The 17312-nt window shown below is 41.5% G+C and overlaps 1 protein-coding gene across 3 annotated transcripts in view; it reads left to right on the top strand.

Annotated features, from left to right (window-relative positions):
* Positions 1 to 2724: 2724 nt before the first annotated feature.
* Positions 2725 to 17312, top strand: part of LOC134637903 (CUGBP Elav-like family member 3) — a 33351-nt gene continuing 18763 nt past the window's right edge. For 2 of the 3 annotated variants that reach the window (XR_010095200.1, XM_063488462.1), the window contains exons 1-4: positions 2725 to 3351; positions 3676 to 3706; positions 4139 to 4382; positions 6376 to 6458. Coding sequence is in view for 1 of the 3 variants with exons in the window: in XM_063488462.1 (XP_063344532.1) it covers positions 4238 to 4382; positions 6376 to 6458 (228 nt within the window). In the remaining 2 variants the exon portion in view is untranslated. Of the gene's footprint in view, positions 3352 to 3675; positions 3707 to 4138; positions 4383 to 5244; positions 5322 to 6375; positions 6459 to 17312 lie in introns of those variants that run through there. The other variant, XM_063488463.1, reaches the window with a different exon arrangement.

Here is a 17312-nt window from a genome sequence, read left to right on the forward strand (position 1 = left end):
ACAGAGAAATCAAGGCGTGTGTGTTTCTTTTTGGTCCACTGAACAAGGGTGAATTTGCCACTTTTGTCCAAACAGTGGCGCTGTTGAGTCTCTTACACAACTTAGTCAGGCCTAGCTGTCTTCCACAGTGAGTCATCTATGGATAAAGAAATAAAGAGGTGTTTTTAAAAAATGTATGCTGTGGTCGAGATATTGAATGAACACGATTGTTTTATTTCACTTTTCACCCTAGATGTGTCTTAAATTCTAATTCTTGTGTAATGACGATAATAATAATAAACATCTGACCAACATAACACAGTAAAAATAAATCAGCAGACAAATGACACTCTAAGCATATATGTGCTGTAGTACAATTAGTATTACAAGGCAAGATTATTACTTATATATTTATTTATTATACTCTTTATAAAATCTTGTGTGTGTGTGTGCGTGTGTAATGTGATGTTTCAGATAGGAAGTGTAGTGCACAATCCTCAGTCTTTAAGGAAACCCTGCCAAGGTCAGCTGCTGTCTGAGATGAAAATCTCGGAGTGGACGAGCTTGTGTAATGAGTAGGACTATCAATAAGGCAAAATCAAACCAGGAAAGAAGAGAGTGGATGCTAAAAAGCTATAGGACCTTCATTAAACTTAAATATCGCTTAAGCCGGTGTAGTTTCCTGAGTCCGCGTCAGCAATTTTAGAAATGTCAGCCCGAGTAACTTTGAATAATTTCAGAACTTTTTGGTGGAGAAGTGATAATTTCACATAGAAATCTGTGATGTAAATGTATACTTTTACCTCCCATGGACGCTATAATAGCCAGTCAGTCAAATACAGTCAGTGAGGATTTTATTAGTGGGCTCGGACCCCATTTTGGCTTCAGCACTGCCTCAGTTCTTCAATACATAGATTCAACCAGGCAGTGGAAACAATTTGGTCCATATTTACATGGTCGCATCATACGCGCTGCAGATTTGTTGGCTGCACATCCATAATGTGAATCTCCCATTCTACCTCATCTTAAAGATACTTTATTGGATTGAGATTGGTGACTGTGGAGGAAATTTTAGTGAAACTAACTGTCATGTTCAAAAAACCTGTTTGAGATGATCTGAGTTTTGTGACATGGTGTGTTATCCTGCTGGAAGAATAAGTCAGAAGGTGGCTACATTGTGGTAATTAAGGGATGGACACAACAGCAGGCAGGGTGTGGCATTTAAACGATGCTCAGTTGGTACCAAAGTACCTAAAATGTGCCATGAAAATATTCTCCATGCCATTACATCACCACCAGTAGTCTGAACTGGCATGATGAATCCATGCTTTTATGTTGTTTATGTCAAATTCTCACCTTGCCATCCAAATGTCACAACAGAAACCAAGACTGATCAGAGCAGGCAACATTTTCCTAGTCTCCTCTTGTCAAGTTTTTGTGAACCTGTGTGAATTGTAGCCTCAGTTTCCTGTTCTACACTGACAAGAGCATCCACTGTGCTCTTCTGTAGTAGCCATTTCGATTTGACTAACTCAAATGTTCACTACATGCCAAAAAAGGTATTTAGTCGTTGCCATGTAGATGCTGATTAAATATTTGTGTTAACCAACAGTGGAACGGGTGTACCTAACAAACTGGCCGGTGATTGTATGTTTTAAATTGTGGAACGTAAACTCCCTCAGATTGACCATGCCCCCAGTTCCCACTAACTTAGGGGGAAAGTGTTCTCTGTGTCCTCCAACATAGCTAAAGATTTTCCAATCCAGTGGTACTGGAACAGTTTGGAGCAGTTTTCAAACAAGTGCAAGGTAGAGCATTCATAATGCTTTAGCTCAACTATGAAGGAACAGAAGCAAAATCAGGATGTACTCTCTTCTTCTCATTCTTTTTCTTTTTGCAAGGAAGACCTATGAGTTCCAGAGGGCTACAGCCCTTTACACCGGGGTTTTCATGCAAGCCTGCGTGGGCGGGGTATATATGTTGGATGAATGTGGCTCACAGAGGGCACGATGCAAGACAGGCAGATGGTGACCTTTGGGAGTAAATTACCATGAACCTTATGACTCTGTTCCCTCAATCTCTCTCTCCTTTAAAGGGTCCGGGCATGCACACTGGCTTTCAATTCAAAGATGTGAAAAAGGAGCGTGCTGTTATCGATAACTCTGGAAGTTTGGGGTTTTGGGGGATATCACAGTTAAATAGCCCAGTGTCTGCCGGTTTTCCAAAATACAGGCTGTAAAGTAGGCCAACTCCAACCTCGAGCTATCTCTCTTCCCTCTGTCACACATTTCACTCTGTGTGGGTGTAAGCGTGAATTTCGGGCTCGGGCGTGAACAGCTGTAGTAGTCGTGACTGCGTGCTCGACGACGGCGGCGCGCTTCGGCTTCACGTCAAGAAGCATCGTTTCAGCACCAAGGCCAGGGCTCGCGGCGAGAACAATAGGCGGCTCCGCGCACAGAGTTGGCTAGGCATCGTCTTTAAAGCGGCACCCGGAACTAGCCGCTAAGATAACACGGCGCTAAAAATGCTAAAAAAAATATCACTTTTTGTTTTAAATACTGAACATACATCCACAAGTTATTGAGTAAAGCTTGAAAAGATCACCGAGACGTTTAATCCTGATTTATATTTTTATTTTTCGTGTGTGTACGAGAGGACTGTTATTGACGGTCCCCGCGGCTGACGTCACGCGCTAGCAACCGCTTTGGAGATAGGAGGGGGAGGGGGAGACAGAGAGTAGAGAGACACCGGTAGCTTTAGGACGTTAAAAGCCATAGAACCGTCGGACGGGCCGGTCGCTACAAGAAACAGAAAATAGTAAGAGCAGCTCCCCATTAACGGTTAGAACAATAACGACAAGGCTGAAAGATCCAGTTACGAGTGACCGATCAAGTTTCAACAGTTTTAAGCTAGCCAAATTTTAGAAGCTGCTTTGTCCATTATCACTTTGTTATAATATAACAGGACTTGAGAGTGGTGAAAGTGATAACTCTGGATTTTTAAACCCTGAGAGGTTGGGACTAAGTGCAGAAAGCGGTGGTGTTCGAGCTCACCTGCCGCCAGGACTTCTTCTCCGTCACTTCCACACCCGAAGACCGGGAACACCGGGATTTTTTGTGGATTTTTTGTTTTGTTTTCTTTGTAAAAACACAAGCCGAATCTATAGTATTACACACCGAGGAAAGAGGAGGAGGATAAACACAAACACACACACAGCACCGCAGGCACAAAGAGCGGGGAGCATCCAGAGAGGGGAAGAAGGCGGACCGCACGGAGAGAGAGCGGGTTGTGAGGACAACAACCCGACTGAGCATCCCTCTTTAATTTCTGATCTGCTCAGGAAACACTCTGCACGGCCGTACAGTACAAACGGTAAGAGCTTTGATGTGTGCAGCCTGTATATTCCCATGTCTTGTTTTGTTATGACGAGAGTATTATATATATATATATATATATATATATATATATATATATATATATATATATATATATATATATATATATATATATATAGATGTGTGTGCGTGTGTGTGTGTGTGTACATTGAGGAGGAGGGGGGGTGATCGGACAAAGAGCAAGGGAGCCCCATGACATCCGTGTGTATGCTGTAACCTACAGCTGGCTAAACAAAGAAACCGCTCTATTGCAATGTTTTACCCCCCAGTCACACTGTTTCCTCTTCTTTTTTATGTGTAGGGGATCCTGAACGCCGTTTATCCACGGAAAGGTAACGCATCTGCATACATATTTTCTTTTCATATATTTTTAATTGGAGCGAAAAGTGCCATTATTGTTTTTTGATTGGCTAATTAACATTTGCATAATTGTTTTACCAGAAGCAACTGGAGCCCTTTGTCATCAGCGTGGGCACTAAATACACAAATAATCTATAGTTTCTTTTTCTTTAATTTAATGGATGCATGTATTTTATTATTAAATATATTCATGAAGACATTTGATTGGAAATTTATCATCTTTTTACAACATTACAATTGCAATTTGGCTAATACTATAACACATGTGATAAATGTTTTATAGGGTAAAATAACCAAGGAAAGTAAAATGAATTATTATTATATAAATAAATATTCTAAGGATAATAATAGTTATTTTTCACTTGTTTTCTTTTCCTCTCCATGTTTCTGGCTATGTCCCAAAGACTCCTCCAGCATCAGTCGCTCCTCTCCAGGGATAGCTGCTCCCGATCTGTTTGCCCCTGAGCCCTGCAGTACCCAGTCGTCCTCTCCACTTTGTCCCGATGAAGGAGGCTGATGCCATCAAGTTGTTTGTGGGGCAGATTCCCCGTAATCTGGAGGAGAAGGACCTCAAGCCTATCTTTGAGCAGTTCGGCAAGATCTATGAGCTAACTGTGATTAAGGACAAATACACTGGCATGCACAAAGGTAGGATCTGCCTTCGTAACCCAGAGTTAAAAAGATGCCTCCGGTGCTTGATAGATGTGCGACACAGAGGCAGATAGATGACTGAAAATTTTTCTACGTGTATGTCACATGTATCCATGGAAACTGTCACAGCGCCTTCGTGTCTTCATTTTGAGTTGAGGCATGAGATCCCGAAGACGAGGAAGCAAACTCAGTTACTGCCCGTACACTGCGAGCGAACTCCCTGTTTTGCAGCAGCATGCTTCATAAAACAATCGGGTGCCTAATGTATTTAAAAATTTACTCCGATTTGTAAAGCTTGTGCTCCACAGGCGGAAAAAGAATGTGATAAAAAGTTTTATAATATATGATAAAGAGTGGAAATAAGGATCTCTTGATAGATGCTATGAATGAAAAATAACTTTCTACTTTAGCAATACCCATTCAGGCACACACATGCACGCACACACACACACACACACACACACACACTGACCTGGGGTCCTTTGTGTTATGAGCCAGATTAGACTGTATGCTCCAATCAGTGTAATGGGGCTGTAAGCCAGGGTGACACAAGGGAAAGAATCTGTTGTTTTGAGAATCCCCACAGCCACAGTAAGCCGCTCTTAAAAGCAATGAGATGGACCATAAGATGCATGTGTGTCTATGTGTGTGTGCCATGTACTGATCCGAGTGCCATGTCAGGTGTGTGTCTTATCATTCTTTGTATTTCTTTTTTCTTTTTGTTTTTAATCTCATGGCAGCATTAAATCCCGAGATGCGCACTCCGTGAATGTTAACTTCATTTCTCTAATCTGAATCTACATGAGCCTGTCTGAGATGTCACTGGGATGCTAACCTGCTGCTAATCTTGTTGTCTTAGTGCTGGTGACAGGTGTAGTAAACAGCTCTGGGCAGCCAGCTCTACTACCCACCCTTCCCTCACACACACAGACACAGGTACAACACGTAGGAAAACAGAGGGAGTGTATCTGGAGTGATCGTGAGGCATGCATAGTGGTTGGTATAGGGCAAGAACCTGACAGTGGCAAGCCTGCAAGGCCTTGTTAGCCCCACGCACACGTCTGTGGTGCTGTCATGTGTGCTGACTCGTGGCGTGCCGTACTGAGATGTGCCGTGCCGTGGAGTGTCCTCTTCTGCTCTAGAGTAACATCATTAGGGATCATAGTTACCGTACAATGCATGATTATATATCTATATTTTAATCTTCACGCGTATATCCAGAATATATGATGACAAGTAATCAGGAAAGGTATTAGAAAAGACAACATTTAAAAGATTTAAATGGATGATGACGGAGAGTGTGTGTGTGTGTGTATGTTTGTGTGTGTGGGGGGGTGCAATATAACAATACAGTCTCAAGGCAGTGGTGAAGTAGTCATAATCGTTAATGTATTTATTCATGTTCCTGGACACCAATGTTTCATTTCTTCATGTCTTGCACACATTTTTGTTTTTAATCTGTTTGGTGTCATGTGTAGTGATTTGTTCACATTCGGAGACTGAAGGGGTTTGTGGCAGAGGGAATCATTTCCCCGCTTATACCAGAGATCACAGTTTGAGTCAGAAACGAGACAGATATTTACAGTTAATTTGTGTCATACATTATTAATTGTCTTTAAAAACCGAATTGATTATGTTTAGAGAAAGATCAAGGTTTGGGTTAAAGTGCATCGCATCGCCCTGTTGTCTTGGTTGCCAGGGTGACACAGCCCCGGTCCAGACTCTGGGCTGCAAACATGAAATATACCTCCTATTAAAAAAACATTACCTTCAAAGTTGTGCCAACTGTCTTGAAAAACGATGACAATTTGTGTCCATGAACATGAACAAATACATTACTTTTTTTTGTGACTATTTCACGTTTTGCTCTGAGACCCGGCTGACAAAGACAGAGATAGAGGATGACAAATATTAGAGCCGTACCCTGACCTTTTCTACCATTACTCTCTCCCTCTCTCTTTCTCGTTCTCTGCCTCTTTCTGTCTGACAGGATGTGCGTTTCTGACGTACTGTGCGAGAGAGTCTGCGCTGAAAGCCCAGAGCGCTCTTCATGAGCAGAAAACACTACCAGGGGTAAGTGCACATCAACAGACATAAATACACACACACAAACATCCCCAGATAAATCACACTTAACACTTATGTAACAATACACACAAGCTTCCATGTACATTCCTGTTGTAGCAAACATACAGACTCTGCCATCCATTTTATCCACACACACACACACACACACACACACACACACACACACACACACACACACACACACACACACACACACACACACACACACACAAGTGGCCTCGCATCAATGTGCGTCTGTGTGATTGGAGGTTCAGCTCCCATTAGTAACACTGACATAACTCAGCAGCCGGCAGGCGTCTTGCTGCTAAGGACAAACACTCCCTCTCGCTGGAGACACATAGGGTACTCCGTAAGCATTATCATCTCCATTTCTCTATCTTTCTCTGTCGCTCCATCTCTCTGTCGGCCCCTGCGTTAGCCTCCGGTGATAGCTCCCGCCTAGAGAGTGTATGTAATTAATGTGGCCATTCCCCTTTGTCTCATCCCAGTCTCCCTCCGGTCGCTCCAGTGAGGGATTGTGCGCTGCACCGAGGCCGGGGTAGGACGGTGTTCATTATGGATGGGAAACTGCGAGAGCGGTGTCTGTCTCGCAGGCTCTACCTCTCTGTCACTCCCGCTCTCTCTCTATCTCTCTCTTTTTCTTCCCTCTCTGACCTGATTTCCACTGCAGTTAAAAACAGATATTACAGTATGTGTTTTGGAGCATTTTGTATTTTTGCGCCGTGCACACTGTGTGGCTAAAATACGAAGTGTTTAAAATCGAAGTGACATTTTCCCAGTTTTATCCGACTCCCAATTTCCACCATTTATAACAGAATAGTAAGCGTGCTTCTACCATCTCTGAGGTGCTCTCTCTCGAATTCTCTGTTCGTTGACTTGGTACTGATCAGAATTTCACTTCATGCACCTTCTTCCTGAGCCAGAGTGTTGATAAGATCTGTGTGAAAAAACTGTGGAAAAAGAGCGTGAGGAAAAGGCGTTGGGGGAAGGGAAGTGTTGTGACACACACAAGCATGAAATCTCTGCATACATATTGCAGTCATGCATGCTATTTTTGAACCTCTATGCATTCACACATTCGCAGTCACCTATACAAACACACTATAGTGACAGTAATCCAATTAGAGACTGCTAAGAAGCCTGACCTTTTTTCATAATCACCTTTCTGCTGTCTGCTGTGTCTCCCTTTTCTTGTGTGCACTGCCCTTTGTCCTTTAACTCATTCTTAGTTTCTCTACATTCCTCTGTGATGTCTCTAAGCGCAAAAGGGAAATCATCTATACGGCTGACTTACAAGAACATAATTGCTGCAAATTTCCAGATAAATTGTGATAGATATTCTGGACACACAGAGGAAACATTTGCAGGGCGGATACTCATTAGCTGCAAAGATTTACTAAAGAGTCAGCATGTAACAATCAGAAGCACCACTCCCCTGAGGAAGGCTGTTGCTGAAACAAGGGTGTGGCATTCGTGGGCTGATATAGGCCTGGACTCTTAATGAAAAGCATAACTTTTTCTGCATTTGGTGTGTCTTGGTTTCCGGTTGGATCACTTATTCTGTCTAATTTGAGCCAGAAGTGTTCATAATGAAGCACTTGCAAGAATTTTAGCATGTCTGAGCTCAGTGAATTGGTTCATGAATAGCAGTAAATGAGGGGCTGACACAGTTTGTCATCAACACTTCCCTTTAGTTGAAGCACTCACAAATATTTCCATCAGCAGCCCCATTAATCACTCTGGATGTCGTTTGGGGTTGGAATGAGGACCAAAGTGCAGCCACTGAAGTAGAGGGAAGTAACAAAAGTTGAGTCTTTAGTTTGGTTGACATAAAAAGCTCTAAAAGGGAAGTGACACACAAATTCAAAAAAATAAACTCAAAGAGCCTGGGAATCAATCAAGAGAATATGGAAACAAGAAGGGGAAGATAGGACTACACAAATATACACAGATGAATACGGTCAACGATGGGTGAGGACGGTTAGGGTGGGGCAGGCGATCTAGGGGGGAAAAGACCAGAAAGTAAAACTAGTACAAGACACAAAATTAGCATTCAGAGGAAAATGATAAACAAAAGACAAATAGGACTGAGAATGAGAGGGTACTAAAAAAAAAGACAGAGACAGGAAAGCACAGGAGGAAAAAGTCATCAAGACATAGAACAGAGAGAGAAAAAATGAAGAAACACTACCTAAACTAAAAACACACAAACAGCCATGTATTAATCTCAAAAGAGGAACCAAAGCCCAGTTAAAATAAATGAATCAAAATTGTCTCCAGTACTAATACAGTAATGAAATCAAAACAAGAAGCACAGCTCAGTCATATTTAACAAATATCCAGAGCCATGACACTGGTTTGGTGACTACAGCTAACGTATGATAACATTTTAAAGCGATTAACTAAATTAAATTAAATGTCTCCATTTAATTCTATACTTTGATTCTTGGCTTTGGTAACTTTGTATAGAGCAGCCAAGGTTTAGCTCTGCTATCACATTTCACTAACCACTGAAACCTGTGTGTCAACCCGGTCTCATGTCAAACTGTGAAAAATCTGTTTGTTCCTGATCATGGACACAAATATTGTTGTCAGCACAACTTTGAAACTATTGTATTTCAGTGCTAAGTATATGCTTTGTGTGAAAACCAAGAAAATTTTCCATTTTTCCAAACCTATCCCAGTAGTTTAAATATCCAATTCGCTAGTTGTGCGTTTCTTTGTAAGTGGCGTTTGGTTACTAAGAACATTAAAGGCTCCATTGCCTACATATTTACGACTGTGTCACATGTCAATCAACGGCAGAAATGGCTATCGTTTCTGTCTCCTTGAAAGTGACAATTTGGGATCCGGCCACTTTGACCTTCCAGTGATTATTTCTCCCATTATCTCTGAAACTCTGAAAATCTCTGGCTGGCGCATCACAGTTTAAATCGCTAAACCTAACCAGGCTGTTTTTAATACCAAAAGCTATTATATTTTAAATGGATAACATCTTAAAAAATAAGACGAATGATTAAAAATCTGTCACATGTAAGATTCGAAACAAAGTTTCTGGTGTGACTGGTGAAATTTTGTTTTTACTTTTAAAAGTGAAAAATATGAACTTTTTGTACCCAAACATAAATCAGTACATCCGAGACTAGCGGAACAAAAATCGTGTTCAGGGACACAAATGTAAGGACAGGAAATCTTAGTACAGGACCACAGAAAAGCTGGAAAATTCGTTTACAGAAACGCAAGTTAATAGATTAGAGCTTGTGACTGTTTCGGGAACTGCCGTGAGACTGTGTTGCGCATGTCTCCCTTCTCCCTCGTCCCCTTCCCTTCCCTTGCCTATATTGACTTCTTTGACGGGATTTAGAAATGACTTAAGAAGATTTTTCACTCTCTTTCACACATCCTCCCTTTGTCCCATTCTTTTCTCTCCCTAAGAAATGCTTTTTCATCTCTTCCGTATTCTTCCTTTTATTTCCCCAGACCTGCCATATGCTTTCTCTCTCATTCAATTTCATCTCCGCACCCCCCCCCCCCCCCCCCCCTCTCAAATCCCCTCTGTCCTGTGTTCAACTCCTCCTCCTGACGTCTTCCAGTTTCTCTACAGCAGTAGAATATTACACTAGCCTGAACCCTTTCATTTCATGGTATTCCTCTCTCATCCCTCCTTTTCCCTCCCTGCTGTCTTTTACTCATTTTTTTCTCTCACTGCACACTAGCGCTTCCTCCTCGGATTCTCATTTCACAGTCATTAATGGTAACCCTTCTAAGTCCTCCTTCTCGCGCGCGCCATCTCCCTCCTCCACCCTCCCCCTCGCAGTTCCTCTACCCCTCGTCTCATTTCCCCTCCTCTTGATTAGTTGACCCCTTTGACCGTTTCACCCCCCCCCCATCTCATCCTCCCCCCTCCCCTACTCTTCTTCTTTGCCGGCTCTATTTGTTAAGCTTTGTGATGAGTTTATCACAAACTCATTTTCATAGTTAGATTCTGAGCTCCCTGTGAGGCACGAGGGCTGAGGTGTGTGTGTATATGTGTGTATGCGTGTGAATCTCGGGATCACTCTAAACTGCAGGCGGCGGAGGAACGTCAGGCACCTCATGCAACTTTAATTGAACTGTAGCATCACACACTCTGATGTGTTGCTTTTACACCCACGGCCTAGCAATTAAACGTCCGATGACAAGTCCAACGCTACAGAGTGTTACTGCTCCTGCCTGCCAATCACCGATGGGATTTAATGCTCTGATCGGCCAGTAGAGAAATGAAAAGAAGAAGAGAAATGCATAGAGGTGTGCTCTATAGTTTCAGCAAGGGGCGATAGACTGTCAGACGGAATAAGAAGAAAAAGTGCAGAGGGATTGAGAGAGGGAGATACGAACAGATGGCCTTATCAGAGTGTCCTGCGCCTTGTGTTTAATTTGGACACAGAGGGAATGAGAAGCGACGAGGGAGCATGACAAGAAGAGAGTGAGAGGGAGGGAGCAAGATAGTACATGATATTTGTCACAGTAGCAGAAATTTAACAGTGGAACCACTAGTAAAGTCCCGCTGTAGCACACAGATGTTTTGGTGTATTAGATGTGGTGCAAAGATTCCCTCTGGGATACATCCATGTGAAAGAGCTTATTTTTATCCGCCACATATTAGCATTTATTTTCACATAAAGATTAAATTCATATGTGCATGCAGGGGTTTCCTCATTATTCCCAAATGCAAATAATAGAAATATTTAGTGTCGTAAAAGCCTGCCCCCACAGATATATTCCTGGTCTTATTTTGTAGATATCTTATTAAAGGTGTCTCATTCAAGGAACCACTTTTACTTCTGCAAAAAGAGCCTTACTGTAGTAGATGCTCGATTTTAAAGGATAAAATATATAAAATCAACAGCCAAGAAATTATTCTATCAAAGCAGCCAAATAAATTCCACAAAACATCACAAAATAGCTTAAATAAAATAGAATAGCTGAAATGAATTCATACAATAGTAAGACAAAACCTCAGTACATATATTTCATGGATTTATTTAAGTTAAAATCTTTGGTGATCCACAGAAATACACTGTTGGCTGGCTTTGCAGCTAGTGTGGGTCTTGTTATTTCAGAGAGATTGTAGCACTTGGGTGATACCATGTGTCCGAGGTCAGAGGTGAAGGCTCAGCTTCCAGTGAACAAATCCAGGATAACCATTAGAAGGACATGTCATCCCCAAAGAGTGTGTGGACCACTGCAATCTAGCACAATGCACAGGCGACATTTTGGATACATATTCTTCTCTCCTTAATAATAATTATGCCTGCAGTCAGAATATTTCTACAGTATAATTAGTTTGACGTGTTGATTTGTTGCCTGGTTGTATAATTTTTTTCTCACATCTTAAGCTTTCATTTTTGACAGTTTTATATGTAAGTTAAAAAGCTTGTATTTCTTGTACATTCATTGGAGACACTAACAGACACACTGCTCAGTCATAGTTTGCGTACACGTACACCGGTAAAAGACACTGTTATACACACAGGCACACTCGTGCTCATGCAAACATCAAATTTAGAGTAATCATTCATACAAAACTATCCTTGTTTCATCCTAATCCCCCATGCATCTCTCCCTCCCTCTGTCGCTGTTCATCAGGCCACACTTCCCTCCCAGCCTGGCTAGATTTTAACCTCGTATCTCCCTCTGCTCTCCATCTATCGCTCTATCTCTCTGCAGCCCTACTGCTGCTGTATTTCCTCCCATATCTCTCCCCTTATCTGCTTCTTTTGTTCTTTGTTGTCGATATCTCTCTCTCCTTTTAATCTGCACGCTCTCTTCTCTTAGTGTTTATCGCTCCCTTCATCTTCGTGCTACTTCAAACACAACTGTTTGTACACACACATACGTCTACCCGCTTGTACACACACACACACACACACACACACATCTGTTTGGTCACGCCGACATCCGCAGATCTCAATGTAGGTGAAATTAAAGTGTGATAAGCAGCTTACCAGGTGTGTGTTGTCATGCTTCACTGCTCTCAAGGCAGCACTCTTCTGCTCCCTGTTTTTTGATTAGAGCCAAACTGAAGCTCTCTCTCTCACACACACACACGCACACACACACACACACGATGTACTTTCTGTGACACACTGAATGTCTAATGAATTATTATAAAGCCAGAAGAAGCACCACCAGACAAGTACTTAACAAAAGAGATACTAGATTGGTGCATTTATTAAAAAAAGAATAAAAGTTTGTAGTGGTGATATTGATTAAATACATTTAGTCTGACACTGAGCACTGATCCGGCTTTTTTTCATTTCCAATATGACACAGTTACCTTGGCTTTCGGTTTCTTCTGATAATGAGCACTGATCCGATACCAGCCTTAAATTAAGAAGTTGTAATCCTCACTGTGAGGAAGAGACTAGGAATCCTTCCTTTATTCATAAAATAACATTAGACTATACTTAAACATTTTTTTCTCAACAAAATCAACACGTCCAAGACTGTAAATGTTGACTCACTTCACCAAAGTTAGCAGTGAAATAAAAGAAAAAAACTTTTTCAAACACACAAAGAAAATCTGTTAGTGTAGCAGCGTGAAATCCCTCCAAACTCTCAACGCTTTGCTGTTACTTTCCCCCATTTCACATTAGGTCTCACACTAACAAACAGTGTGCTGCTGCGTCATGCATGAGCTGGAAAACAGAACAACAGAGAACTGATGTGAACAGCACGATTGCAGCGGTGCATCGCTGGTTGTTTTAGAGTTAATGCTGGATCTTGGAAAAGTGTTGGGATTTTACTAATTCTGTGAGGTCTAAGCTCTCGCTGGCACCCCTAAACTTATGTTGCGGAGAAATACAGAACGAAAACATATGGTTTGTCAGGTGTCAGTCATAATGACACTGGCAGGGTTATAAGCAATAAGCTGTTTGACGGTGTAAATTTAACTACAGTATTTTCAGGGTTAAGGCTTGATCCTGGAAACACGTCTATAGCTGCTAAGCATTTTATTAAGTCAAATCAAAAATCAAAACCGTGGAAACTGAACTGACTTCCATGATATCCTGTGTATGTATAGTATTGATGAGATCAGACACAGATGGTTAGACGGTGCAGAAACAGCAGCCTCTTCTTTATAATTAGTGTCACAGAACCAACATTGGAAATATCACCATAAATAATCGCTTTTCCCTTTAAGTATGTCAGTAGTGTTATGTGCCTGGGAAGATAGATGCGATCTCTTCAGGTATACATCAACCACTACTTTTAGTTGATGTTTATCAGATCCACTTAGAATGTGTCCATGTTGTGTACGTCCTGTGTGTGTTTCCATGTGGAATCTAAGATGCTTGGCAGACAGCCTCCCTGTGGGGCAAAGCTATGATGAGCAATTATCCACTAGGGCGACTTTGTAGGCTAATTTAGCATATTTATGTGGTCAGCAGCACTGTTTACTATTCCCCTTCACTGCTTACTGCTGCATTTTCAATTTAGAACAGACCCCAAATCTCTCTCTCTCTCTTTCTCAGTTTCTCTCTCTCTTTCTATATTTCCTCTCTGTCTCTTCCTCCTCTCCCTCTATCTCTCCCCTCCTGATGGGGTTTGTGATGTGTATCGCTTACCCCCTCCCTCGTGCTGTTTCTCTATTTTTATCCTCGCCGTGTGTGGGATGGGAAGGGAGTAGAGGGACAGGTGTAAAATTGTGTGTGTGTGTGTGTGTGTGTGTGTGTGTGTGTGTGTGTACAAGAAGTAGACAAAAAGAGGAGGAGCTGGAGAGAGTGATGCAGAGGGGATATGCAGAGCAGAAGGGTGTTTGTGAGGGGATGTGTACAGCTAAGACCAAAAGGGATTTGGCTTGTTTGTTTAAAACAAAAGTCTTTGCTCTGTGCATGCATGTGTGTGTGTGTGTGTGTGTGTGTGTGTGTGTGTGTGTGTGTGTGTGTGTGTGTGTGTGTGTGTGTGTGTGTGTGTGTGTGTGTGTTTGTAAGTGTGCATGTGGGTACATTTTTGCATGAAACATGGAGAGAGAAAAAGTGCCTGCCTCATATTTCACCACAAAAATGAGGCAGAATCTAATCATAGCCTAATAAAAACCTGACCCTGGAGAGCGCCTGCCTCTTTAAGACCTAACACACATACACACACATGCACACATACTCCAACACACACTGTTGTTTATACATGACTCCAGAGGACATTACAATGACTTACATTCATTTCCTAGAGACTTACCTTAACCTTAAGCTAGTGCTGGGTGGTTTGAAATATGTATGGTCGTTTTTAAGATTCTGGTGGTTTCGTTTTATGTCACAGTATTGTTATTATTAGTATTATTTTTGCCTTTGAGCTTACATACAGACTTTAATGTCATTATAAAAAAGAAATAAAACCTAAAATAAAACCACACAACCATAAGCAATAAATGTTCTAATCTTAGGCTCTGCTAATGAAAATCATTGGCACATGGCTGTAGAGGCTGCTTTCTGTGATTTACCAGTATAAACAGATTTTAGTCCTCATAAGAGTACTACCTGAACAAAATAAACACAGAAGGACCTTCATGTGTTAGCCTGTTTGTAAGATTATGTTTGTGTGGATGGATGATTACCAGGCCGTGTGTCTCTCAGATGCTGAACTCTAAAGTAGCAGTAAAGTTGAGTCCATATCACACACCATCTGCTTTGTAAAGCCAGACAGCTTTAGCACAGCCTTGTGTCCACATTCACTGAATGAAAAGACCTGAGTTGTAATTTTGTAAAGTTTGCTTCAAAACTTGCACAAGCACAGCTTTTTTGTAGCTATTTAAATCTTGGGTTCACACATTGGCTTATTGTAAACTGCCCACTGACTCTAAAATCCTCATATTTAAAATAGAGAACTGTTTTTTCCTGGCTGAAAGTGGCCATTTAGGGCGGCTATGCAAGTAAGCATGATGTGTCAAGGCAATATATTAAAGGTGCATATAGAAAAATATATTTATCTATCCATCCATCCATCCATCTGTTTTCTTCCACTCATCCAATTCAGGTTTGCAGGCATAATAAATTTATACTTGAGTAAATTACCTCCACTTAAAAAAAGACTTTGCTTGGGGGGAAGGCCAAAACCTCTTTAGTGAGCAGAAACCTTTACAAAATAAGATAGATGTTCCACATTAATGCAGATAGAAACTGGAAATACATTTGACTGATTATTGTAAGCTTACAAGAGGATTATCTTTCCCATTTGAATAAAAAAAATGCATTTCAGAGTAGAAAACAATTGTCAGAAATCAGAGTATGCGAGGATCACTTAAATGCGCTGACCTTAGCAAATCTCAGCATTTGTTCTTGAATAGGGCTTTCATCAGTGATCACCCCTTTTTTTTTACTTGAATTAATTTACTGTTCCTAACTCTCCGTCTTGCATAGATTTTCATGGCATGGCATGCTTTGGCATGAGTTGGCATCTTTTATTTTGTCCATGTCCATGTGAGACTGTATTTCTCAAAGCTACAGCTTGCAATCCAGACATGGTGTCTCAGCATGTAATATTTATGTGTCTATACTGAGGCGGACGTATAGAACAGGACCATGCCGGGGGGGGTGAATGAATGTGTGAATTTGTGTGAATGAAAGGGGAGGTTAAGCGGAGTGGAGGAGGGCCGTGAAGAGGTTTGGCGTGAATAGGGGTGTATAGACGGGGAGGGGGGAAGGGTGAGACAGGGGAGGAGTAGAGGAGTTCGGGTTAGAGAGAAGGAGGAAACAAGACAAAAGTTTCCCATAATGAGCGTGGAGGAAGGGGCAGGCGGGTGGTGTGCAGAAGAAAGGGCTTTTTCTGGGTGGTGGAGGAGTGGGAGGGAGTCAGGGCGCACTTCTGTCAATTTAAACAGAGACATCTGTCAGAGGGGGCCACTGGTGTGTGTCTGAATATGTGTGTATGTGATTAGGCGGGCAAGGGGATGACAGGACTTTGGTTGCACCTGGGGTATGACCTTCGCTCTGAGGTTCCCCCTCTAGCCACACTCCAACTTTGTATCTGAATAATGGCCGTTTTCCTCTGACCACAGGGCAATACTGGAGCTTTATGTGACCACATTACACAAACGTAAATCACCACACTTAATAATGCTGCGTTCAACAACAGAAGACAATGAGAACAGGACAACAAGCCTCATACGGGAGACAGAGAAAACTGGGCTTCGGGTTTTGCTTTTAGTTCAGCGACCGTGGTTGTGATTTAGTGCTATATAAATAAAACTGAATTGAATTACTTAACTAATTTCCTATGACAGCCTGGTCTAAGGCACTTAAAAATTGTTCATAAAGTATGAACAAATTCCGCTATGAGAATATTGATAAAACACTGATTTGTGTGTGATATGTTCATACACATGATTTACACACAGATTTTTGAATACGCGCTGTTAGTAAATCAGGTGTGAAAATGAGGCTGTTGTGCCTTATTTAACAGAAATCTATGCTTTTTTCTGCTGTTTCTGACAATTTGAGGTCAGACAAAAATGTCTTTGTAGATTGAGTAGATTAAATTCCAATTAACAAAATTAGTTAACAAAAATTATTTTATTACCATGCTGGTGATTTCACTTTGGTTCTAGCTGAAATCTCTTTAGGGAATCCAAAAATGTATATGTGCAAAAAAAAACAACAACCATGAAATACTAGTTGGTTGACTGACTTTTAAAAGTACTGCAGTAGTAACTTGTTGATTATAAGATATTTCTTAGTCACCTGCCTTAGCCAGGCCTGAGATAGAGCTGTGCCTTCATATAAATATAAACAAGCCACATTTTAGTAAACTACTCATTTACATACAGTCCCTGGACCACGTCATATGAAGCTACCCACTATT

This window comes from Pelmatolapia mariae, linkage group LG10_11 (genome assembly GCF_036321145.2).
Source record: "Pelmatolapia mariae isolate MD_Pm_ZW linkage group LG10_11, Pm_UMD_F_2, whole genome shotgun sequence".
Lineage (NCBI taxonomy): Eukaryota > Metazoa > Chordata > Actinopteri > Cichliformes > Cichlidae > Pelmatolapia > Pelmatolapia mariae.